At 35.4% G+C, this 26,015-nt stretch overlaps 2 protein-coding genes across 9 annotated transcripts in view; one reads left to right on the top strand and one right to left on the bottom strand.

The window, feature by feature from the left end:
• Positions 1–1,711: 1,711 nt before the first annotated feature.
• Positions 1,712–18,815, bottom strand: KRIT1 (KRIT1 ankyrin repeat containing). The gene is made up of 11 exons (XM_087917137.1): positions 18,464–18,815; positions 14,782–14,794; positions 14,067–14,223; positions 13,174–13,281; positions 12,557–12,713; positions 11,159–11,310; positions 9,733–9,899; positions 9,449–9,536; positions 7,227–7,433; positions 4,743–4,859; positions 1,712–3,670 (listed from the first exon to the last, which is right to left on the bottom strand). Exons 1-11 carry the CDS (start codon positions 18,813–18,815, stop codon positions 3,605–3,607), a joined length of 1,584 nt encoding a protein of 527 aa, XP_087773263.1. The 3' UTR covers positions 1,712–3,604.
• Positions 18,502–26,015, top strand: part of ANKIB1 (ankyrin repeat and IBR domain containing 1) — a 56,152-nt gene continuing 48,638 nt past the window's right edge. For 6 of the 8 annotated variants that reach the window (XM_026722727.2, XM_026722733.2, XM_026722732.2 and 3 more), the window contains exon 1: positions 18,502–18,909. The gene's annotated coding sequence lies outside the window, so the exon portion shown is untranslated. Of the gene's footprint in view, positions 18,910–21,006; positions 21,206–26,015 lie in introns of all 8 variants that reach the window. The other 2 variants (XM_087916957.1, XM_087916958.1) reach the window with 2 other exon arrangements.

Consider the following 26,015-nt stretch of genomic DNA (forward strand, 5'->3'; position numbering starts at 1 on the left):
CTTATTTGTTTAGCAGTTTAACAAATAAACAAGAGGCCTGGGAAATATCTTCTGTGACAATATAGTGTTTTATTATATTGGTATTTTTAGAAGAATATTCTATTGTAATGCTACTTTCATATCTTTTTAAAAATTGTATTACAGGTAATCCTCTACTAACAACCATTATTTAGAGATTGTTTTAAGTTACTTTGGTACTGAAAAAGTGACTATTAGGACTGTTCGTCACACTTATGACCTTAGCGTCATCCCCATGGCCATGTGATCAAAATTTGGGCACTTGGCAATTAGCACGTATTTATGATAGCTGCAGCATCCTGATGTCATGTGATCACCATCTGTAACCTTCCCAGCTGAAATTTGACAAAGTCAATAGGGGAAAGCAGATTTATTTAATGATCGCCTGATTCATTCTACAACTGAAATGATTTGCTTAAGAACTGTGGCAAAAAGATCATAAAATGAAATAGAAGCATTTCTGCACTATTTCTGTTATACTACCCTTATGTAAAAAGCAGGAACTTTCTGCATTATTTCTACTCTAACTGAAACAACAATAAACTTTCTCACTTCAATAGGAATGGCCCACCCCTCTTGCTCCAACAGAAGGCGCATTGCTGCACATCTTATGGTCCAAGAATTTTGATCCAGGAGAGAGCCTTTTCTGCAATGGCTCCTGCCCCTAAGAACATTGTGGTGATTGAGGTGAGAGCTACCCCTGCCCTTTTAGTCTTCCACAAGGGCCTCAAAACATGGCTGTGCTGGTTGACTTGGAGCCCAAATGGGGCTGTTCCATGGTTCAGGTGGCTGGTGAATTAAGAAGACCCCACTTACCTCGTGTTGTGTACTAGTTTTACCCAACTTCAACCTTCTGTTTAAATTTTAGAAATTAGGATGAAAACAGTGACACGTACATCCTAATTACTGAAGTATTAAATATGGGGAATTTAAGTCAAATTCACCGTGACTGATACAATGTTTGTAAAGTTCAATCTGCAGTGGGATATAAAAACAAATATCTTATGGGTCATTTAGTAAGTTGTTCTGTATGCATGTCAGAGAAACACCGCACTAAAGCAATGGCTGCCACCAGGAATGATTTACTTAAGAGTTCAGCTATTTATTTTCACATGATTTTACCCCAAAAGATGATTTGTATTTTAATTTAGAATTTCAGCATTCTGGCACTAGAATTCCCTCATTCGTCAGCATTGCTCAACTATCTTGATTTTTGACTCCTGAGTGAGAATAATAAAAGATATAAATAACACCTGCGAGGAGCACAATGTCTAGCAGTGGCTCTTCAGGACTCAGGCAGAAATCCTTGACCCAATTTAGTGTGAGATTCTAGGGACTGAATTTTGACTTTTTGCACAGAAAATTACACCACATGACTCTGGGTTCTATCTTTTGTTTGGATAAGAACCAAACATATTTCTTCTATACTATATTTAATAGGAGTTGCTAGTAAGACCATTCATATGAGTGAAAATGACATACTGTAATTAGAGCTTACTATACTTTAGAACTTCCTTCAACTAAAGGGAAGGAATGTTTGTCACTCCCAGTTGCTGGAGTCATCCATAAATGACATCCACAAATTACCTAAAATGACAAAAAATGGAAAGTTCACCCACATTTATAGTCCATTAAATTCAAGTTTCATTGCACTAGATAACATTAATTTTATAAAGAAATTTTCTAATCACCAAATACTTAAGTGTTGACCAAATCATATTTTAATCAACCACTTTTATTTTAAAAACATTTTCTTGAGCTTATATACAAATATTTTTAAATGCTGTATTTCATAAACATAATTTTAAAACAGAGTTATTATCTGATGCAGCAAGGGCATACAAGGACCATATATTTCAAATTGTATGTAAGGTAACTCCTACTGAGATATATTATTCAAAATATGGAACGAGGCATCTTTGAGATACCAATGTGTAGCCAGTTACACTGAACTAATGCTGCCCTAGAGATTATCAGATCCCACAAATTACATATAACTTATGCATATGTGTATTTATTTATGTGAGTTGCATGTTGCACCATTTATTTTGGAGTTCAGGAAGGCATACCGAGGGCACCCCCTCTTATTTTTTCCAACTCTGAGGTAGACTAGGCTAAGACAAAAATTATGCAGTCAAATTGTATGCTTTGGACAAGATAAAATATGTGTCTTCCACTCATAATCCAACATGTTAACCACAACACCACAAATAACAAGAAATTTAGAAAAAATCCCATGCAAATGTTTCATAGGTTTCATATTGAATTGCCAGTACCTCAATGTCTCTCTAGAACAGTGATGGCAAACCTTTTGGGCTCAGAGTGTATCAAAAACTCAGAAAATGCCTAACTTGGCTCTACTGCTATGTCACACAAACACCTCCCACCCCCCAAAAAGAGAAACAATTGTCTTCCTCACTCCCACTGTACCTAGTGGCCCTGAACAGCAGCACTAGAACAGCACCAAGGCTGGGCCTGAAATAGAGACCCAGGCCTTGGTTTCAGCCCTAGTGCCACAGGTGCCACTCAAAGCCTCCCTAATCCTGTTCTCCAAGGAGCATGAGTCTTGGGGAACAGTGCGATTGTCCCCACAGCCCAGATCTTCCCAAGATCTGCCATGTGCCCTTACCTTCAAGGAGTATTCTTTTTCTTGACAGGCCTGTTACCAAGCCTATCCAAGGCTGTTCTAGGTTGCATGAGGCCTTCATTCATTCTCCACTCTCTCTTTGGAGAATGCTCTTCCATGGCCTCTAAAAACCACGTGAAAGAATTCTGTAAAACCACACTTTCACATGATTTTTGGAGACTCTAAAGCAGAAATGGGCATTTTACAGTTGCAAAGTACATCCTGCCCTTTGATTATCCCTGCTTGGTCCATGGCGGTGGGGTGATTGGGGTAGCATGGCAGCAGCCCTTCACAACAGTCCCTGTTTCTCATGTAGCCTCTTAGGAAAACTAATTGCCCATTGCTGCTCTAAAGGCCACACAAAAGCACTGCCATCTCACTGGCTCTGGAGGATGCACAAGAGCACATCACACTCTCTCAGTCTGCAGACTCCAAAAATCATGTGAGAATAGACATGATTTTGAGAATAGTTGTTGATGTTGGTGAACACTGGAGTGTCATCCAGAACATTGTGGCATGTTACCTTTGATATATGTGTCATAGCTGCTCCATCACTGTCCTAGAGTTAAATCTACACTTTCTTGGGCAATCTAGAAATAGAACATATTCATAACACAGAAGAGAATTAAACCCATTTAAACATGTCTATTCAGACGTGTTGTTTATTCTTTAATTTCTTAGTGCAGTGTTTCTCAAACTTGACATCTTTTAAGATATCTGCACTTCAACTCCCAGAATTCCTTTGTCAGTATGCCTCAATATGTCTAGAATTATAGTATATTTCCTGAATTTCTGTTAATTACATAGGCAAATATTATTCTTATGGCTTTACCAACCAAATACTTTAAATGATTATATTAGAATAGTACTGTATAATATATATGTACAAATGAACGGAGGGTTTTGTATAATCTCTATCAGGCAATGTCTTTTATCCCGTTCAACTGCTCCCCATCTAATTTAATCGCTTCTTTCAGGTATCAGCTGACTGCTTAGCTTCATCAGAAGTTTTATGACAAGACCTGCCTGCAAACAGAAGAAGACATTAAAAGAGTAATAATAGTCATGTAATTGTAACATTTTTAATCTATTTATTTAGCAAATTCATACAGGCATCCATCTTATATGTGATTTTGGGCAGCATACAAATGCAGCAATAGTTAAAATAATGTAGCCGCTCTGAAACTTGAACAAAAATTAAATTATAAATTATAAAAAAGCCAAAATTGTGGGAGTATAACAATCACGTAATATGATAAAACCATCTTGCAGACTCCCTGCCGGGTGATTAAAAATATATATTTCAAGTGGTTTCCCAGAGGTTAAAGGGAAGGAGCAGAATTCCTTAACTGTCTCAAGGATAAATTTGATAATTAAGGATTGTACAGATACTCCCTTAGAGAATATTGCCAAGGTCTCTCACAATCCAGGCTTCTTTGAAGACTAGCATAAAGATATTCAGATTTTGGGGATAACAAGATAAGCACATTGTATCGTCCACTGTTTTAAGCTCGAGTTTTATTTCCAAATTCCTTAATTTCCAGTAGGTAAACTAGAGTATTATTATCAGGAGCATAATTGTATGTAGGCCAAACAGTTTGAAAGGAAAAGCATAATAATGTAAGTTGTTTAAATGCTGGATGTCATGTTTCCTCTCTGTTAAAAGTAAGGGTAGGGTTTGTTTGCATTTTGATTAATAATAAATTATGCAGATTGAAAAATTTTAGAGTATAGTTTGGCATTTGGTAAGTATACAATTATATAAAATGCTATTAAGATTTTATCCAGTTTTAACCACTCCAGTGTTTTCAAACAGCTTCATATATTCTCTATAAGCCTTACAAAATGAACTGATATATGTAGACTAGTTGCATGAACTATTCTGAATTCAGTTTCTCGCAGGTTTTATTATTATTATTTTTATAGTTGAGAATATTTCTATCCTGCTGCCAGAACATGTCTGATCAAATGATTATATTGTGAAGTCTTCATTCAATAACTTTACATTAACTTAATAATCCAGTCAAAATATGTTCCTAATTTGGGAAGATTTACCATTAAGGAATATTAAGGGGAAGACACTCTGTAATTTAAATACCTGCTTGGTGTGAACTATAAAGCTCATTTTGTTTTCCAGACTATGTATTTGAAAACAGGTATCACCATCTCCCAACTGCCACATAAAGCAACCGTATTTTAAACTTATGAGCAAAGCCTGGAATATAAAAAATATAAAAGGAAAAAAATTACAAACCAGAATAAGTCCTGAATTGAGATGTGCTAATTGCTCAAAATCTTTTGGAGTGGGGTCACTAAAACACATAAATAATGACAACATGTTGTTGTTGTTTAGCAGGAGAAAAATAGTATTGCTCACACTATGATGGCAAGGGAGACTAATGCTTTTTCCCTCTAAATACTCCACCAGAAACCTGTGCTTTGGCAATGCCTGAAACCGTGTTGCTTGGCTTAATTAGAATGGAATGCTTATTTATAAATCAGGATTCCTCAAAATCTTCATTTGATCAATTCATGAATTTTCAGATTCTTCATCGACTCCCTTACATTTATTATATGAAAATACTCAAGGTTGCTGTCACTGCTGGCTGCTCATTCAATCCGAATAGCACTGCTTCATCATTTGTGACCTCACATTCAGGATTAAGGACTGGGGTGGAGCTCAACAGAGAATTTCAAAGATTAAATAATCCTAACTGATCTCCCAGCATTTATTGATCATCTATTGACTCCCAATTACTTACTAACACATTTTTGACTTCCAGCCATTTACTGATCCTTGGATAAAAACATCAATTATTGTGGGTCAATACTGATCACTTTGGAGACCCCTACTAAAGATAAATGTGATCATGGGGTTTTTAATATCCAAATTTCTTTTCCTATGAATCGAGCTGAACAACCCAGGTTCTACATGAATTAAACTAACAATATCAAGAATGTGCACAGAATATTAACTTGATCCCAATATCTTAAGCCTTTTGGATAATTGTCAGATAAAGTATGTGATTGTACTGAGAACTCATACTGGCTACATTAACATTCACTTGTTAAAAGTTACTACAGATGTTTTCTGTAGCATTGTTACTGTTTCATTACAGGAAATGGATGCTTGAACAACAAACAAAAATGGAAATGGGCAATAATTTCTGAACTTTCAAAGGAAAACATATTTTTATCGGTGAATAAATTACAAAGAACTAATTCAAGACTATCATTACAACTATCAAACAAGAAAAGTCACTAAATATGAGGAGCTCATTCTATTTCTGCTGAAATATTATGACTAGAAATTCCTTTCCCCCCCCATGAATAGCATTTTCAACACAATTTTAAAAATTAGCTAAAAAAACAATATGAAGTAGTGATATAAAACTTGAGTTTTCTAGACTCACAATTCCTATATAAGGAGCTGTGGGCATCTGTGGCTAGAGGCCTTTGCATCTATTACAATTCCTTCTAGAACAGGATGTCAAACTTGCATTGTCATGGTGTCATCATATGATGTATCATGACTTTCCCTTTCACTAAACCAGGCATGGGCATGGCCAGCGCATGACGCATCCAGCCCGTGGACCGCGCGTGAGTTTGACAGCCTTGTTCTAGAATGAGAAGTTTGCTCATTATTATTCATGACTTCTTTACTAATCAGGATTATTACATGCAGATTGTATGAGATTTTAAGAAGCTAGAACTGATCCAGACTGCAGCTATACAAGTAGTCACAGGTACTCCTTATGAACATATCAACCATTACTTTAGGAGCTACACTCGTTGCCAGTTGGTTTCTGGCTGCAATTCAAGCAAAGGCTCTCAATTGTAAAACCTTGTGTGGATTCAGATCATGAATATGTGAAGAAGTAGTTTTTCCAGATAACATCTATCCAAAAAATAAGGTCAAATAAGTACAGTCTCTCTCTGCGTTCTCTCACTCACGAGTTTTGTTTTCAGGAACATTGATTCCCTAGCTCTGTTGTTTTCCTTTGTAATAGCACTCCACTGAACTATTCAGCATTCAGAAAATCTGTAAAGGCTTAGCTGTTCAAATAAGCCCTAGGATGTTGTCACTCTATTAATGGAAATAATTTTAATTTGGGATATAGATTGCAATTATCCATATATTGATTGCATGCTTATTGTACTTTTATTATATTTTGTTTGGTTTACTCCAACAACTTGTATACCTCTGAGAGCTGGTTGTGACTGGAATGGCTTATTCACCCTTTTAAATAAATACATAGAGCAAGACAGCTAGCTAGCTTAATAGTGACTCTAGAAATATCACTAACGTTCATACTACATTTAGGAAACTGGCAAGCAATTTGGGATTACCTTAGAGCAGTGTTTCTCAAATTAAGCAAGTTTAAGATGTGTGAACTTCAACTGCCAGAGCTCCCCAATCAGCCTGCTGGGAGTAGACATCTACACATCTTAAACTTGCTGGGATTGCAAAACTCAGGTCTCAAAGGAATGCCTTAAAATGTTTGTATATATCCCTTTTGTAAAATCCGTTGTATTCAACAATAATGTTTAATAAAAATTACAATAAAAGCATCATACATACCTTTGTTTCCATGTTTAGAAGGTGGAGCCCTTTGACATTTATGCCTACGTAAACTCTGATGACTTTATGATTGCTGGAGCTTGCCTTTGTGAATACTTGTCCTGTGAAAAAAGCAGCTCCGTATGTAGGGATTTCCCAGCAATTTTGCAAAAACATGCGCTGCAGATGATGCATCTCTTTACTCACACCCTCGCTAGTACTGAGACTCTGGAAATATAAGTTGACATGCCCATGAAGGATATAGTTTTAGCTTTTATTTGAAATTTAAAAGCTTTAAAGAAATGCAAAACCCACGTAAAAATGAATGTGCATTTGAGTTTCAAATGAGAAGGTAAACACTTGTGGATTGATCTAAAAGTTAACCTAAAAGATTTTGAATTTTTTCAGTACATTGGCAGCAAATACATAAAATCATAAAATCAAGATCCAATTTAAGTCAGTTGTTTAAATTGGGACCAGAGGCTTGTTCAGATACAGATACGGATTAACAGAGCTGGAAGGGACCTTGTAGCTCATCTAGTTCAATCCCACCCCCGCCCAAGCAGGAGACCCTCTACCATTTCTGACAAATGGAACTCTAATCTCTTCTTAAAAGTTTCCATTGATGAAGCTCCCACAACTCCTCAAGTTCCCACTAACTTCTGTTCCATTGGTTGATTGTTCTCACTGTCAGAAAATTTCTCCTTATTTCTAGTTTGAATCTCTGCTTGTTCAGTTTCCATCCATTATTCTAGCTTGTCTTTAGATCTTTGGCTTTAAGCACAGCCGAACCTCCCTTAGGACTGAAGGTTCTATTATTCAGTGCAGACTCATGGCAAGCGAATTTTATGTGACAGACTCAGGTAGCTGATGGTAGATAGATAGATCACTGAACGATTCTGTGAACAACTCAATCTGCCTGCCTGCTTTGCCTGATTTTGGGTAAAAGTTGCTCCTTTTTAATAAAAAAAAATCAATATTTACATACATGGTGTGTTATGAGTTAATTTTGTGAGTTTGCTTTTATGAGTTTTTATGCGTTTTCTGCAAGCAAATTTTACATCACAGATTGAGCTAGTCGATGGCAGATAGATGAATGAATCTGTGATTCTATGAGCAACTCAATCTGCCTGCCTGCTTTGCCTGATTTGGGGTAAAAGTTGCTCTTTTTAATGAAAAATTCAATATTTATATAAATATTTATAATATTAACATACAAGCCATGCCCAGCCAGTCACATGATCACTAAGCCACACTAAGCCATAAATTAGGCCATGCCCACAGAACCAGTTAATGATCCCTGGGATTTAAAATTACGAGTCTGTTGGTCCCTGAAGTCCAAAAGGTTAACAGCCCCTGCTTTAGAAAATAGCGTGACCCCTTCCTCTCTGTGGCAGCCCCTCAAATACTGGAACACTGCTATCATGTCTCCCCTGGTCCTTCACTAGCCTAGCCATGCCCAGTTCCTGCAACCGTTCATCGTATGTTTTAGCCTCCAGTCCCCTAATCATCTTGGTTGCTTTTCTCTGCACTTTCTCTAGAATCTCAACATCTTTTTTATAGTTCTTCCAATTTTCAGACTTGTGCTGAAGCCCATCCTCGGGGAACTTCCCAATCTCAAGCATAAGTTCCAATGCAAGTCTGGAACCTTGGAAAAACAAATATCTGGTCATAATTTTCCAGGTTGTGCCTCTCATCTGCAAGTAACATTTAGCCAGGCTTATCTTCCAATAATTGGCCTTCAAGAAATCTAAACCAGTGATCATCGCCACATTATATGATAGGTAAATCCCTGTGTGATATAGATTTTAGGACTAGTATTTTTTTTTAATCTTGAATCTTTTTTTAAATCTTGAAACCATTTTGGCTTCCTCAGATGTTCTAGTTCTACAACTTCAAGAATGAGAGGTAGAAAACTACATACTTCCTATACAAATTGATAAACAACAAACATGTTCTTTGTTCATTAATTAAAAGGACCAAATCTTCTAATTTTTCCTACAGTTTATCTTCCTTATAATTTTGGTTAATCTTTTGAGTACCACTGAATCTTTTTAAGATGTTCACTGTGATCACAAATTAATACTCTAATTGTAGTAACCCATTCCATTTTTAAAAAAATCTTACATTCAGTACTTTTGTTTCAGGCATGTTCTGTTTCAAATTCCCACAAGATTTGTGGGAAGGTCCTGAATTTCTGAAATTATAATATGGTAATTTTAATATTATAATAAGCTTCTTACTTTATATTCATGAAGTATTCGATTTGTCCAGTGAGGTGCCTTACTCTTTAATTTGGTGATTGGTACTATAGACTTCAAGTTTTCTTCACTAAAAATTAAAATCAGACATATTAAATTAGTATAGAACACTTGAAAAAATAAAACATTTGCCTTAAAAAAGAAATCATAAGTGCAAAGAGAAATAATATGCACTAAAAGTCTCAGACATGAAATATTCAATAGTACATTTTTATGAACATTTTATTGAATAAATAGTGAAATATCAATAATTTAAATACACGTACTTTAGGAAACCCTGCTTGTGCTTTTTACTTTCATAATTTCCATATACAATTTGCAGCAAGAGGCTTGCAAGTGTGATCAGCTTCGCATCAGACGAGGCATAGAACCCTTTCAGTAAATTGTACCTGGCCTCATCAAAAAGGATAAGGATCGCCAATGGATCTTCAATCTGAAAACAAATAAAATAAAGATATATTATATGGATAGATACATATAACTAAATCACTGTCAGATGAAGCCAAAGTTTAGATGTTGAATTTGGGAAATCAAGTTTATGTTATTGTAATCAGTAACAAGCCAATATATTCATTTTTTTTAAATTCCAACTTCCATCTCTAAGATTCAGAGCAATTAACAGCTACTTAAAGCAAACAAATGGTCAAGGTGGAATATGAATAATAATCAAATGCTTTGCACTTTGGGTCAATTATCAATAGAGGGAAACAACTGGTTTGGTCTTATCCTAAAAGCTAATTCATTCACTTTTTTTCAAATGTTCTGTAATACAGGAATCATATAAATACTTCTGGAAAAAAACAGCCAGCTTTTGATTGCAATCCTATATATATTTTTCAGGGAGTAAATCCTATTGACTTATTTCAGAAGATTGCACATTACTACTGCACATTACTGCATTTTTAAAATTGTATTCATTTTCCAGAGTGAAATAACCGTAAATTTCCTTTTAATAACCATAAATAACTGGTTATAATTATTATAACTTCATAATAATTAAAATCAATAAAATCTGATATTCTTCTATGTTACAGATGGAATATGTGTAGATATATCTTGATTGGTACCTTGAAAAAGGGCTGCAAGAGTGTTTATGTAACATAACCCTGAAAGAGAGGAAGAGCTGAGAAAAAATCCATTGATTCCTTTTGATTAATTCTGCCAGGCTTTCAAGATTGTTACTGTACATTGCAACAATAAACTAGATCATGGGTGTCAAACTCGCAGTGTCACATTGCCGTCACGTGACATATCACGTTTTTTCCCCTTTGCAAAGCTGAGGTGGGAATGTGATGCATCCAGCCCATAAGGCAATTTGATACTCCTGAACCATTTCCCAATCTGGCCTGTTTCAAAGGATTGACAATAAGCCACTTTTGTTCAAAATTACAAATAACTTCGAAGCTATTAAAAAAGCAAATATCTAAACTGATTAAAAATCAGCTGGCTGATGACAAATATTTAGCAAATAGAGAAATTTAGTAGTTATTGACTGTTGTGGATTTTCATGGCTCATAAGTTTAATGCTTTGGAAGTATCCCATCCTCTTTTTTTAAGCAAGATAATTTGTCTTGTCAAGTGTGTGCATAAAATAATTTCTGAAAAATTCAGACAGCTCTTTATTTATTGGCCTCCAGTTGCATATTCTGATTTTGAACCTGCATGTGACATAGAGTAACTTATAATGCCAACCTTTTTTTCAATCTCTAATGGTAGTCTCACATCTCTTTTCAAGAATAGCTGAGGTGTTTCCCTCTGAGGATCCAGGTTTGTTAATTCAGTGAGAATTTCAGGCCAGTCATGAACATGTTGGAGAGGCTTATGGTACGGCTTCAGCTGGAGACCTATACAACAACAGTTTTATTTAGAAGTAAGCACCAAAGTCATATGTCTCTTAAGCTTTTTAGCTTTAAAGGCTATGCTGATTAAAAGAAATGAATTCAAAAATTATTTGAGTTAAATTTACATTCTAAATACTTGGAAATGAAACCACCTTTTTGAATCAATATAGAATTTGTAATTCATTCTTCTGTTCCTTTTATACCAGCAAATCATACTAATGTTCCATTTTGAGTTGAGGAAACAAGGGTGATTTTTTTCCACAAATCCTGATAATATTTTCACAATGAAATACAATTTTTGATATACAGGAAAAATAGTATGAAATGTCAAGCCCTCATCTTAAGCCATCCTCGTCCCTTTTTCATGATCAGCAGTGGAATAAGCTAGAATTTCATTTCATTTAGCAGATTCAAAATGTATTGCTTCATGCAAATCATACACTGAGTTTTAAACTAAATTCTATTCATTTATTGACAAACTAATTTCAAAGCCTAGATTATTTTTGCTCTATTTATTTTAACCTATAGCTTTTGGTTTGCATAAAAAAAAATCCTGCTCAGCTAAAACTAAGATTCTCCTCCTGTCTTTATTGGGGAGAATCTTAACCTGCACTTTCTTGCTTCAAAATCATGTCAACCGAAAATGTCATTCTTGTCATTAATGTCGTTAGGATCTTTCCAGCTTCTATAGACATTCAAACTGAAGTTTAAATGCCTTTATCAGATTAAAGGTCTTTTACTAGTTGCCTTTAAAATACCTTAAATACAGATAGTCCTTGACTTACAACAGTTCATTTGGTGACCATTCAAAATTATACTGAAAAAAGTGACGTGATTGTTTTTCACACTTACGACTGTTGCAGTATCCCTACTGTGATCAACATTCAGAAGCTTGGCAACTGACTCATATTTATGATGGCTGAAGTGTTCTGGGATCATGGGATCAACTTTTGCTACTTTCTGACAAGCAAAATCAATGGGGAAGCTGGATTCACTTAATAACCATGTTACTAACTCAACAACTGCAATGATTCACTTAACAACTGTGACAAGAAAGGCTGTAAAATGAGCAAACTCACTTAACAACTGTCACACTTAGCAAGAGAAATATTGGACCCAATTGTGGTCACAATCAAGGCGTATATAATTTCTACGGCTGTTGACATTATTGGAAGTAAAAGAAAAAAGTGCTTTCATACTCTAAAATCAACATGTTTCAGAATCAACAAAAGCATTTTTAATTACTTACTAAGGTTTTCAGAACAGATCCAAATAGTGAAATATTGCTGTGTCTCTTGAGAAAGACGCATGCCTTCCATTATCTGCTGCACAGTAGTATTGTTTCCATATTTCAATTCCACAGAACGATATGAGCCATCCATTCGATAAATTCGTACTTTTTCATACTATGGAAAATTGAAGGTGAAAATCAGCAAAATTTGCACAGTACTGATAGCAAAACAAAATACAAAGTTATTGGAACTTCCTTTTTTATAATTAATGAGCATTCTGAAATACAAAACAAAGTCAAGAATGATCTTTCTCTGTGTACAAGGTCAGGAGGTACATTAAAATCCACCATGAAATTCCAAGAATTTCAGAAAAGTTTGTTTTAATCTAATGAAAGCAAATCATACTGATAGAAAGCAATGGAATAAAATTAAAATGCAAAAGAAAACCCTGCTCTGTTTTAGAAAACCATTATTTATTAAATTATGTTATTAATTTTAATGGAGGTTTTAGTTCTTGGCCTTGCTATGATGGTCCAAAATCAGTTACAGTTAAATTATAGGTCATTAAACTTGATATTAAACATTTTTAATCTATAAAATGTAGGTATTATAATATTAGAAACATTATCCCTACTTGTTTATTAATGGCCTCTTTAAGTAACATAGCTGTTTTTTCCCATTCATTTTGTTTGTTTTCTTCACACATATTCAATGGTGTTCTTCCTTGTTGATCAGTGATGTGCTACAAACAGAAATAAGACAACTTAAAAATACAGTTTTGTAAATATAAAATTAAATGATACTTGCCTTTTAGTGAGACCTGAGTTTCTCTAACCCAATAATTTTTACAATATTTTACACCGTTGTTATTTAATAATTTTTTAAAAGTCATTGAAATCTCACAAAATATTCTCAAAAGCTGAATTTTCATGACATTTTGGATGTGTTTATGTTTTCTTTTCATTTCATTTTTGGTGGTCAACATAACAAAAGTTTCTAATTTCTCCAGGATTTCAGAGAAGTATCTTTTCCAGCCATTTCTAAAATTGCAGGTACTTGTAACTGAGATTGCTTCCTTTTAAAATACATGCTATAATCTTATTATAGTTTTGGTAAGAATTGCAACATGTACAATAGTTTTCCTGTTCCAAAAGCCTTCTTAAGATATCATCTAAAAATCTCCATAATCATCTATGCTTTCCAGTTCCAACACATAAGATCTAGATCTTTAGGTTCGAAGTTCAAACCATTTCTAAATATAAATAAGAACAATTTTGAGACTTTCCCAGTCTTTCCTAGGAACAGGTCAATTGCATATACTGGTCAAAGGCTGGCAATGATGTTAATCATTACTGTAGCAATAGCAAATCAGAAACCCTGCAAGAGAAATCAGTTCTTCCTTAAGAATCTTAACTTTTTTATGTACCATGGTGATACCAAAAAGCACATCTACTTTTGTCATTCAAAGGACAAAATGTGTTCCTTTAAGCAAGTTTAACTGCAGCTGGTAAAAAAAAAAAATCTTACCCTGTCAATTTCTGGATGGTTTAGGAGAATCTGAACAATATCGGCATGACCACCCCCAGAAGCAAAATGAAGAGGGGAGCTAAGTTGTCCATTCAACAAATTTGGGTTGCATTTTCCTTTCTCTAACAGCATTCGCGTTGCTTCTACTTTTCCATACCTGCCCAAAGGGAAAAAAAAGAAAAGAAAATAAAGCATTTTATTTTATGCAACTTAGAGTCACTTCTTTGTGAGATTGGCACCTTTATAAAAAAACAAAAAAACATAAACTTGTATAAAATAACTGTAGAAACCCTCCAAGGCATTAATCTTGCTCACCAATAATCCTGGTACATAACAGGTTTCTTGACTAAATATTCTGCCTTTCCCAGAATACAGGTGCAATCTAATGAAAAATAATTGTGTGTGCCTTTATGATTATAAATGAATTAAGTTATTTTTTCCAATATATTAAGGAGGCCAGATATTTTATCTACCACTACTTCACCCATTTTTTTCAAATAAAATGTTCATAACTTCTGAGTTTAAAATTCCAGTACAGTTTTGAACATACAACATACATACAATCACCTATGCCTCATATGTTCCAACAAGAATAAAACCAATTATCTCATTCTTTCTAGTGATCAGTAGTGAATATAATCAAAATTATATAAACCCCACTCATAGGGAAGTGTCGAGACTTCTAATGTGAGGTCCAGGCAAATTAAGACCTTACCTTTCTAGTCCGACTGCAAATGATTAAAAAATAATAATGTTCATCATTCTCAACCAAGATTCAAGGGATATTATAGCAGCAGCTCTTAGCAGCAAAGCAAATTATAAAAACTCACTTACTGACAACCAGGTACTAACTATCTTGCGAAAACTCCACAAAACAAATTATATTTGAGTTGCCACAACATCTTTTCACAACCAATGAATAAATATCATCAGAAGTTTTTGAAATGCTATTATTATCATGGGGTAGTATATATGTGTAGATGTATGACTACACATATATGACTTCATTCGGATTTGTACCGTAGCACATTAATCTCTCTCTTGGAATCTTATTAATGGAATTCAAACTTCCCAATATAGGATATGGAAGGTAGACTTTGCCCACATTACAAAATCCTAATCAAGTACAGCAATATTCACTGCACTGAGGGGAAGCAAAACTATGAACTCAGTAACACACATTTTCTTGTAGTTGCTTTTATTTTAGCTATATCATTAGTTTTAGCAATTGTTAATGGAATTTTATTTTACATTCAAGTTATACTACTTTGGGTGAAACAAATGTGAAGATAAAAGCATAACAAATTTTTGTGGACTTGAATGATAAGAGAAAATGGAAGAAGTGATGGATCCAGATGGATCTTGACAGACCAGAACACTGGGCCATATCTAATAAAATGAAATTCAATATAGAAAAAAGTAAAGTCCTACACTTAGGCAAGAAAAACCAAAAGTACACATATAGACTGGGTGAAACCAGGCTCAATAGCAGTAACTGTGAGAGGGATCTTGGAGTCTTAGTGGACAACCAGCTAAATATGAGCCAGCAGTGTGCAGCAGCAGCCACCAAAGCTACTCTTAGTTTCCCTCTCAGCTACTGTGTTTGCTTTGGTGTTGACTTTTTTTAAAAAAGAAGAATGTCTGTTTCAAGTTTTCTGCATTGTTTTAGTGGTTCTTGGCATTGTCCTTTTGGGTTGTACTTCCCTCACTCTTTTTGAAAACCTCTAGTGATGGAGCAACCACAACTTCTGAAGACAAGCTGTTCCATTGGTTGATTGGTCTCACCCTTAGAAAATTTCTCCTTAGTCCTAGGTTACTTCTCTCTTTGGTTTGTTTCCATCCATTGTTTCTTGTTGTGCCTTTTGATGCTTTGAAAAATAGATTGACTCCCTCATTTTTGTAGAAGCCCCTCAAATTTCCAGATAGAACAATTAACCAGTGGAACAACTTGCCTTCAGAAGTTGTAAATGCTCCAACACTGGAAGTTTTTAAGAAGAGATTGGATAACCATTTGTCTGAAGTGGTGTAGGGTTTCCTGCCTAAGTAGGGGGTTGGACTGAAAGACCTCCAAGGTCCTTTTCAACTCTGTTATTCTATTCTAAATATTGGAACAGTGCTATTTTATTGTGCTATTTTATTGTGAGTTGAACTAAGGAAAATTTCCTAAAGGTGGGACCAATCAAGTTGGCTACGTTCACCCAGTCACATGACCACCCAATCATTAGGGCAGAGAACCGGTTGTTAAATTATTTGAATACCACCACTAATTTCTAGATCAACCACAAGCTGGTTTATATGGTCTATATCCATGATGGCAAATCTATGCCACTAATCTATGCTGGAAGTGCCGGAAGTGACACGCAGAGCCATTTCTGCTGACACGCAAGCCGTCGCCCGGAACAGATCTACTGCGCATGCATGCACCTCCTGCCAGCCAGCTGATTGTCAGGTATCTGCCACACATGCATGGGGGGCAGGGGGGCACGGGGGTGCCTGTGCAGGGGGATGGGATGCACATGATGGTGTATGCGCAGAGGCACAGGGGGTCGTGCACGCATGCACAGGGGGAGGGGTTGTGCACGCACTGCATTATGGGTTCAGGGATACGTGCATGCATGCGCACATTTTGGCACACGACGATGAAAAGGTTAGCCATCACTGGTCTATATTATTTTGTCCCATTGTTGGGCAGTTGCTATTTTGTACTTTTATATCAACCAACTAGAGACAGTTAAGAGTTAAAGCTACATTAAAAAGCATTAACAAATATATATAGACAACACTACAATAGGAGACTAGTTTATAGACTAGTTAGAAAATGATAAAAGTCCCCCCCCCCCAGTATAATTGTGGCATTTATTTTTTTAGACAAAAACTCTATATCAAACCAAAATTTCCATTCTGGGTGGTAGAGCTACCACTGTAGTCCTCAAACTTACAACAGTTAATTTAGTGACCATTCAAAGTTACAACAACACTGAAAACGTGACATGACCATTTTTCATCCCCATGATCAGCTGATCAAAATTCAGATGCTTGGCAGCTGGTTCATACTTATGACCATTGCTGTGTCCCAAGGTCATGTGATCACCTTGTGTAACCTTTGGACAAGCAAAGTCAATGAGAAAGCCGGGTTCATTTAACACCCGGGTTACTAACTTATCAACTGCAACAATTCACTTTTAACAATTGTGGCAAGAAAGGTCGTAAAATGGGGCAAAACTCATTTAACAAATGTCCCATTTAACAACAGAAATTTTGGGCTTAATTGTAGTTGTAAGTTGAGGACTTCCTGTACTATCAATATTTTTTATTCACTTTTTTTTAACTCCTGGCCAATGCAGTTGTCCCTGCAGTTTTCTTGGCAAAATTTCAGAAGCGGTTTGCTACTTTCTCCATCCTACGACTGAGAGGAAGTGACCTAGCTTCATGCCTAAGGTGCCTCCTCCACCAAACAGGCTGCTATCAAGATTATAGTCCTGCAAATTTGCTTAAGAGTGGACAATTACAGACTGCAAGTATGAGGTCATAAGTGATGTTAAACAAGAGGCCTCCCTATAGATACAGGACACAGTCATTCTCTGAGATTGCCTGGACAAATCCCTGCAGTTTTCTTGACAGGGTGTTTTATTTTTGTTCAGTTGTTAACCATCGCCTCTTTCTGAGAGGGCTGAGAGAAAATGACGGGGCTTCTGCCACTTAGCTGGTTTTGTACCTAAAAAGGTGGGAACTAGAATTCGCAATCTCCCTGTTTCTAGGCAGATGCCTTATGCCAAACTGGCGCTCAGTAACTTCTTAGTATAAATCGGTAACTGAAGGGTCCTTGGTGCTTTCTGAGCTTGTTTGTTTTCTTGCAGACCTAAAGATGCTTTTTCAGGAGGCAACTGGACTTTGTTTTTGTTTTATTCCATTTTTTTTCCATTCCCTGCTGTCCTGTCAGAGCTGAAGAAGCTTCTTGGATGAGAAGCGAAACGTCTTCAAAAGAAAAAAACAGGAAAGCCCCGTTGTCTCCTGAAAAAAAGCACCTTTGGGACCACCATGACCTGGATGACTTTTCTTGCAGACGTTTCATTACCCAAACTAGTCATATCAGTGCTGAACTGGCTGCATTAATACCAACACACACACACACACATATATGCTGTGTTCGTATTATATAGAGAGAGGGAACCGCGGAGGCTTTCGGCTTTTCCGCCAAACAAATGCTCTCCCATTGACTCCCTTAACGAGCCCCTGCAGCGGGGCTACAAGGACGGAGAGCGAGATAAGAAAGCGCCGGAGCGCTTTAATCTTTGGAAACTCTCGGCTTTCCTTACCACGGAGCCTTGGAGACTATCCAGAAAGGGACGCATCCTTGAAGCCCGAATTTTGCTGCTCTCCGGCGGGCTCCGCCTTACTCTCCGCCCATATAGCCGGCACTAGATCCGGTTCCCGTACGGCTCCGGCGGCCAATAAAAGTTCCGGGTCGGAGGCCTGATAAATGGGCGCCGCCGCTGGTCGCGGGAGGAGCAGTCGCCTTGTTGTGGCTGCCCGAGATGGATCGGCTTGAGTCGAGACTGTGAGGGCCGGTCGGAAGAAGGAGGAGGAGGAGGAGGAGAGTCGGCTGAGGAAAGAGAGACGCGGACGGGCTCGGCGATCCGAAGAGGGCAGCCTGACGGGCAAACCTTGCCTCCAGGGTTGAACAAAAGCGGGCAGAGGAGAGGCTCCGGAGCGCTCGCTCCGATCCTCACTCGGCTTCGTTTCCCGCATCTCCCGATTGCCATCCCCGTGGAAGCCGGCCGCGGCTGTCCACTTGTCCTCGGCGCCTGGAAAGCAGGCCGATCTCCCGGGAAAAGCGAGCTCGGTAAGGAAGAGGGTGACAGGGAGACGGGCAGAAGCGATGCAGGGTGGATGGAAAGTGAGAGGTGCCCAGAGCAGTATATATGTGTGTGTGTGGGCGGGGTGGGTGGGGGTTGATGGTGGGGGAAGCGTTGCTGAGGGGAACTCGGGGCGCTCTTCTTCTTTCGTCCCCGGGTAGGCCTGGGATCCGCAAAGCCTCGGTACCCCTTGTGCCGTTTGAACGAGAGGGATCTCTCCCTCCCGGGCTACTTTCCCATGCCCCCTTCTCTGCGGCTCATGCCGTCAGGAAAGAGACGCTTCAAGGCCAGCGAAAGACTGCAAATCTTAGCAGCCGCTGGGTAAAGCGAGATTAGCCTGGAGGTTTAATAAAAGACTGGCGAGGGAAAACAATTTACCCTAGCCGAAACTTCACTGCCTTTCGAGGTCGTTCAGGGACGGCTTGGAGGAGTCTGTGGGACTAGGGAAGGCCAGGGGAAGGTGGACATTCAGGCGGGCGGAAGAAAGTCCGGTTCAGAAAACGCGGGGCTTCAAGCTTTTGCCTTAGAGGGGTTTGGCTGAACTTTCCAAACAGCCGGGTTGGAACCCTTCCGGACTTGTCTGGTAGGCAGTAATGCAGAGATAGGGGTAGATTATTTTTCCCTTCTCGGAAAACGCTTTATTTTTCAGTGTCAGTTTAGCAGGTAAAATTAAGATTTCCAATCCATTTTGGCAATTTTTAATGTAGATGGACAGGTTCTCATTGATTCTAATTAGCAACAAATAGAAGGATGTGGGTTTTTTTTTATAAGGAAAGACTTGCATCAAATTAGAGTAGCAGAAAGTTAATTTACTGTTTGATAATAATGGACTGTTGTCTGTGCAGGGATTGCTCAGAAATTATTATGCAAGGAGATGGTATAAAGTGTTTTCCAGTTCTCCTTCCCACTTCTTTCTTCCAAAATTGGCCAGCTGACAGATTTAGTTTACTTGTTAACTTTAACTTTTCTATGCATACAAATTTTCAAAACAAACAAATCTAATTTCTCCCTGTTACCTTAGAGAATGGTTCAAAAAAATCTTTTATTTCATTTTTTCTATTTCATTCTATTTCTATTGACAGGATTCAGATTGTGATTAGAACTACCCTATTTTTATTATTGATCTACTTTTATGCCCACTTTATAGAAACAGCTGTTAGACATGAATGTATTTAATAGCATTATTCTCCACAAACAAAAGTTTTAGGATAGATTTTAAGGGTGTTTGTTCATTTTTAAAAGCTTTCTTTAAGTTCAGTTAGTAACTTTGAGAAATAAATATTCAGCTAGATAGCAAACAGAAAACGGACAATGAGAAATTATGGCTAAAGGTGTGGAATTAAATTGAACTTTTTGTGTGGTTAAATCAAAGAAGCTTTATCTGAAAAGCTTGAGAAATGAAAATGTTTTAGAAATTTCTATCAAAATTGCATGGCTATTAAGCATAATTGCATTTTTATTAGGTAGTTTCCAAAGTACTGGAAGTAACTATATTACATATTTGTCCAACCAAAGTATCTTTATCCAGTTATGAGTATTCTTTCAGCAAAATGATCAAACTATAACTGATAAAGAAAACAACAACAAAGGTGCACCAGACTGTAAACTAATTCTTTTTATGAGATGATATAATATAACATTGGAAAAGACAACTAAAGCAACAAAGCACTTTTTTATACAAAAGAAGACTGAGACTTATTCCCTATTACCATACATGTTAGTGGAAGCTATTGAAGTTTCAATAAGAGGTTGATTGTTAGGAAAAATTTCATTAATGATACGTATAATTGAGCATATACCTATACCATGGGGTTGCGGGGAGTATGACACACCTTGACAACTGAACAACATATTATGTATATCCATATACATCAATGGAAATGCTAATTGCTTCTTCACTAGAGGTGTTATTACATGCAAGTGCCAGCTTATTGCAATTGCATTCATAAGGTACCTGTAATTCTATACAATTCTATAATTTTATTTCAAACTATTTCAAGCCCAACTAGTTTAATTATGTCTTTGGTTTTGATTTTGAGTTACAGTTTTACTACCCTAATTTTCTGTCTTTTAATATTCTATAGCATGCAGAATCTTTAGGGACTGAATTAAGCAGAAATAAAATCTGTTGGGAATCATTTTAATATGGATCTCAGAGCTTAATGAGAAGTTAATCAGAAGATAATCAGAAGTTCATTTGGCCTTTCCAACTGTTTGCTCTACTATAATTTCATAAACAATTCTGAACCAAGTAGTTTTGTTTCTAATACTTTTTAAAAAAAGGTAAGTAAGGAAAGGAAAAAAAAACTTAAAAAGTAAGGGATGAAAACATTAGCTAAGCCAGATAATTTATTTATTTATTTATATATATGTATGTGTGTGTGTGTGTGTGTGTGTGTGTGTGTATATATATATATATATATATATATGAATGATATATTAAGTATCTAAATTTGTGGTTTCACATTAACCCAATTTTAATTGCATGTCTGTCTGTGTATGTATGTGTATAAACAACTTATATTTCTTTTGTAATTTTCAAAATTTATAAGGCATCATTGCTTTTTTATGAAGAATCTATAGAAGAAGAAGATTACTGTTTATAAACCAGGTTTTTCAAAAGATCACTGCCCTCAAGTTTCATCATATTGGCTTGAATAATTGAAAATTAAGCACTTTGTTTTGCTTAAGGTATTTTAAAAAATTAAATATGAACACCTTCTGTACTTTGTGTTTCCTAAATAGTACTGTTTCAAAGCATCAACAATAAAAGCTATAAACAAATGTCTTTCTGTTAGTGTTTAAGAAACTTTAGTAGTTATAAGTGGCTGCTTTTGCTTTGTTCTACTGGAATATATTATTAATAATTATTATTAATAAAGATTAATAAGATATTAGAATGCAGAAGATCAGAGCTGTCCTTTTAGTTGAGTCTTCTTTTAAAGAAGTGAATCATATGACATAGCACACTCATAAACAGAATGCACATAAACAAAATGCATGGAAGATGTAATACACAGTTCTTACCCAAAGCATATGCTGATAACAGTTTGCTATACTGTTAAACAATCTAATATAAAGTAAAAAAAACCTTCCTTTTTTCTATGATAATAAACATGATGAATTTTGAATGTGGAAGCTTTATCTGTTTCATGCTAACTAATCTGGAAAAAAATAAAACTGAGTACCTGGATAATGGATAAAAAATGGAAAAGAAGAATCTGTATAGAATACAAACAAAGAAAGGTTTTTCCCTCACAATTGTTGTTTTCCATGTTTATTTTTGATCACCAACATTTTTAAAATATATCAGCATTCAATAACATGTTATGTTTTTTTAGCTTCTATTGTATCTTCTACAACTTCTGTTCTGTTTTAAAACTGGATAGCTTTTTAAAAAGAATTAAGCTCACTTTTTTGCTTTAAAAATATATTTATAAAATTGCTCAATTCAAATCATACCAACTTTTCAGAAAATTCAGAATTACTATTTTTAAAAAGTACAAAAACTGTTTTCTGATAAAATTTGATTTTTGAAACTAATGGTTGGTTATTTGGCAGTCAGATGAACAAATACATTGAAACTGTGATTCTGTCTCAAGTTTATTGGAATGCATTGAAAAGGTATTTGCATTTAGGAATCCAATTTTTTAAATTATTACAAGGTCTAAATTGTTTTCAACTTATAGCCACAATTAGGACCAGAATTTACATTGTTAAGTAAGGCAATTATTAAGTGAATCATGCCCAATTTTATGACCTTTTTTGGCCATGGTTATTAAACAAGTCACTGCATTTGTAATGTGAACCATACAATTGTTAAAACGAATCTGGCTTCCCCAATTGGCTTTGCTTGTTCAGAAGCTGGCTGAGAAGGTTGCAAAAAGTGATCTGATGTCCCAGGATGCTGCAGCTATTGTAAATACATGCCAATTGCCCAGATTCTGATCATGTCACTGTGGGGATGCTGTGACCATTTTTAAAAGACCACTTAAATCCTTAAAGGATCATTTTTTAAGTGACCTCTTAAGTCACTTGCCGTTACATTTTCAAACCGTTGTTAAATGAATGGTTGTAAATTGAGGATTACTGATATTGAATTTTCAGTTTAGTAATATAATGCTGACTGAAAATTGATACTTTCTGATTAAGTGCTGAGAGGCTAATAACTTAAATATGGTATGTCTGCAAACTACATATTTGAAGCTAAAAGTTATTTTAATAAATGCAAGTGAAATATCTATTGATTTATAAGATAATTCAAATTAGATATCCTGCTTCAGACTTACTAAACATTTACAGTTAGAATATAAAATGTGCAAAATTTATTTTTATAAACTACAATGTTTTGATCAGAACATGTTAAATGTTACAATTTCTGTTTCAAAGTACAAAATATAATAGCATTTTCAAAGTTGCTAGAATTCTTATTTAGAATGAAAGATACAATTGCTAAGAAAAATTTATTGAGAAAGCATCTCTCCTTTTAGCTGAAAAGTATTATATCACTAAAGTAGGGGATTCTGCAAATTTTAAATGGTTTGTTGTATTTTAAATAGGTCCCATCAAATAAATTATGACCAGATTAATATACTTACAACAAATTCTTACAATTCAGATGATTCCAAATTGTATGAAATTATTTTGGACTGAATATCTACAAAACCTTTTTCAGTGCTTGCAGTTTTTCTGGATAATTTTTAATATGATACAATGAGGACAATAATATACTTTCCAAAGGATTTTTGTTTTCAAAACTAATAAGTTTGTATTATTATACTTATACATTTTTCTTAACTAAAAAGGTACATATATTTTCCTTATATTTAATAATATTTAAAAGTTAAACTGCAGAGTATCACCTAGTGATAAATTCAGAAATTATTTAAACTGTTAATACTTCGAGATTTAGCATTAAATTAATGGGGATTGCTTTATTATTGGAGGTAAAAAAAAGCATAGAATACCTCTTTGGTGTACTTTTATTACTATAGATGTTTGTTTCTATTTCTAGAAACAATCTGATAATAATCACAATAAAAAATAAACAGCTTTAGTACATTATTATTTATTGGGCTTGTATTCTACTTTTTCAGCAAGAAATATGTTGATCACATTGGTTTATAATAAAAAAAATCAAAACAATATAGTGCGGTTAAAACAGTTCATATAATATAATGACAGGTAATTTAAACAATAATTTGATCTGCATATAAATCATATGCAGATATATTTATAGGAAATTTTTAAATAAGTTTTGTAGTCAGAATATAAAATGTTTTGGATTTGAAAAATTCAGAACGTTTTCAGAGTGTTTTAAACTCAGCACAAAAGATATGAACCACAGGTATTTTTCCCACTAAACTTAGATTTAGCTGTTTTGAGAAACAGCTCAGTATTCTGGACTGTTCTGAGCATTGCAACTGGATTTTTGTTTTGTTGCATATGATGTTTCTGGTTGTTGTTTTGTTTTAAACATTTAAAAATGTTTCAAGCTAATACAGCAGCAGCGACTGCTGAAGTCCTTATGATAATGGGCTAGACTGTATGGAAAATAGTGCTGAAATAAAGCAGCAATTATTTGACCATAGGGCTAAAGAGCAGCTATGGATTTTGCTGGAGAAATAAATTTATTTCAATAGATTGATTAACCGTTAGTGCTAAGTGCAAAAACCATTACCAGTTGGTTTATTTTTGAACACTGTATTTATGTATGCACTTGCTGCTATGCCTTCTTGAGATTCAGGTTACGTTTGAATGCAGACTTTGTAGGCTAATCACCCAATCTAGAGAAAAGTGGTAAAGGAAATAATTTTCAATAAAAATTCTAAAACTCCTTATAGGAGACCACAAAGAGCAGTTAAACTTATTGTGAAGTACATTTCAGAACAGCAGGAATGGATTAAGCATTTCTTCTAAGTAGAAATCACAACTTTTTCCTGCCCATTGGAAGAAACCTCTCCCTTTTAGTAATTCATTAACTTTTACTATTGTACATCTTTAATAGATATTTCATTATAATAACAGTAACATGTCATTGGCAAGAATAATACAGACAATTGGGAATAATATATAATACTTAGGCACAATAATTCAATATGTTTCTTAAGGCCATTGATATATCTGCCTCCTCTTGGCTGAGTACTCTAGTAAGTATATTCAGTATTAAATGTGTCATTTCCTAATTTCATGCCTAAGAAACATAAGCCATTAGCCTTTTGGTGCTCAACCCTAACAAGTAGTCACATATTAGTGATCAAAGAGTAATGCTCCTTATACATTCAGAAAGGAACCTAAGCTGGTACCTACCTATATAACCTTATTTGCTGCCAGCCCCCTCTGCAGCTATGCTTACAGGGATTTTGAACAATAACTAAATAGGGCAGTTGTTAAGAGAATACTACCTGTATATATGTAATTTAGAAATGTTTGTAAAAATGAAAAGCATATAACTCAAAACAAAATAGCTTTGAAAACCATTCAGTAGCACTTAAATCTTGGTGACTGCATGTACAGTAATTTCTTGTCAAAAGTGGACACAATTTGCCAATTGCCTTTTCTCCAGAAAGTTTTTTTCAGCTAAGGTTCTTTTTTCAAGAGGCAATTGGACTTTCTGGATTTACTTTGAAGACACTTCACTTTTCATCCAGGAAGCCTCTTCAGCTCTGACTAGATGGTGGGAATGGAAATATTTATACACCTTTCTACAGCATTTTATATATTATACTTTATACATTTATCAGCTCCCTAGTTTTACTTATGGTCTTAGCAGCCTCCTATCCAACCTTGGCCTGATCCTGCTTAGCTGCTCAGCACTGACAAAATCAGCTAAATCTGATGAAAAAGCATAAAGAACATCTTCAGAATAAGGTTAAGGGATTTTTTTCTCCAGTAGACTGGGAGAAAGTTCATTTTCATTTTAAGTCTCTATTTGCAATTGGATAATTTAAAATGTTATGATATTTTGATACTTCTTAAAAAGTATTTGCTTATAGATGAACTATCTGTTCAAGTTAGTTATTTTTTTTTCTGAAAGGGAAATACTGTATTTAGTGTCATCATTCTTCTTGAGTTCCCAAGTGATACTGCTTGG

This window comes from Pseudonaja textilis, chromosome Z (genome assembly GCF_049901715.1).
Source record: "Pseudonaja textilis isolate UNSWEBS1 chromosome Z, rPseTex1.2, whole genome shotgun sequence".
Taxonomy (NCBI): domain Eukaryota; kingdom Metazoa; phylum Chordata; class Lepidosauria; order Squamata; family Elapidae; genus Pseudonaja; species Pseudonaja textilis.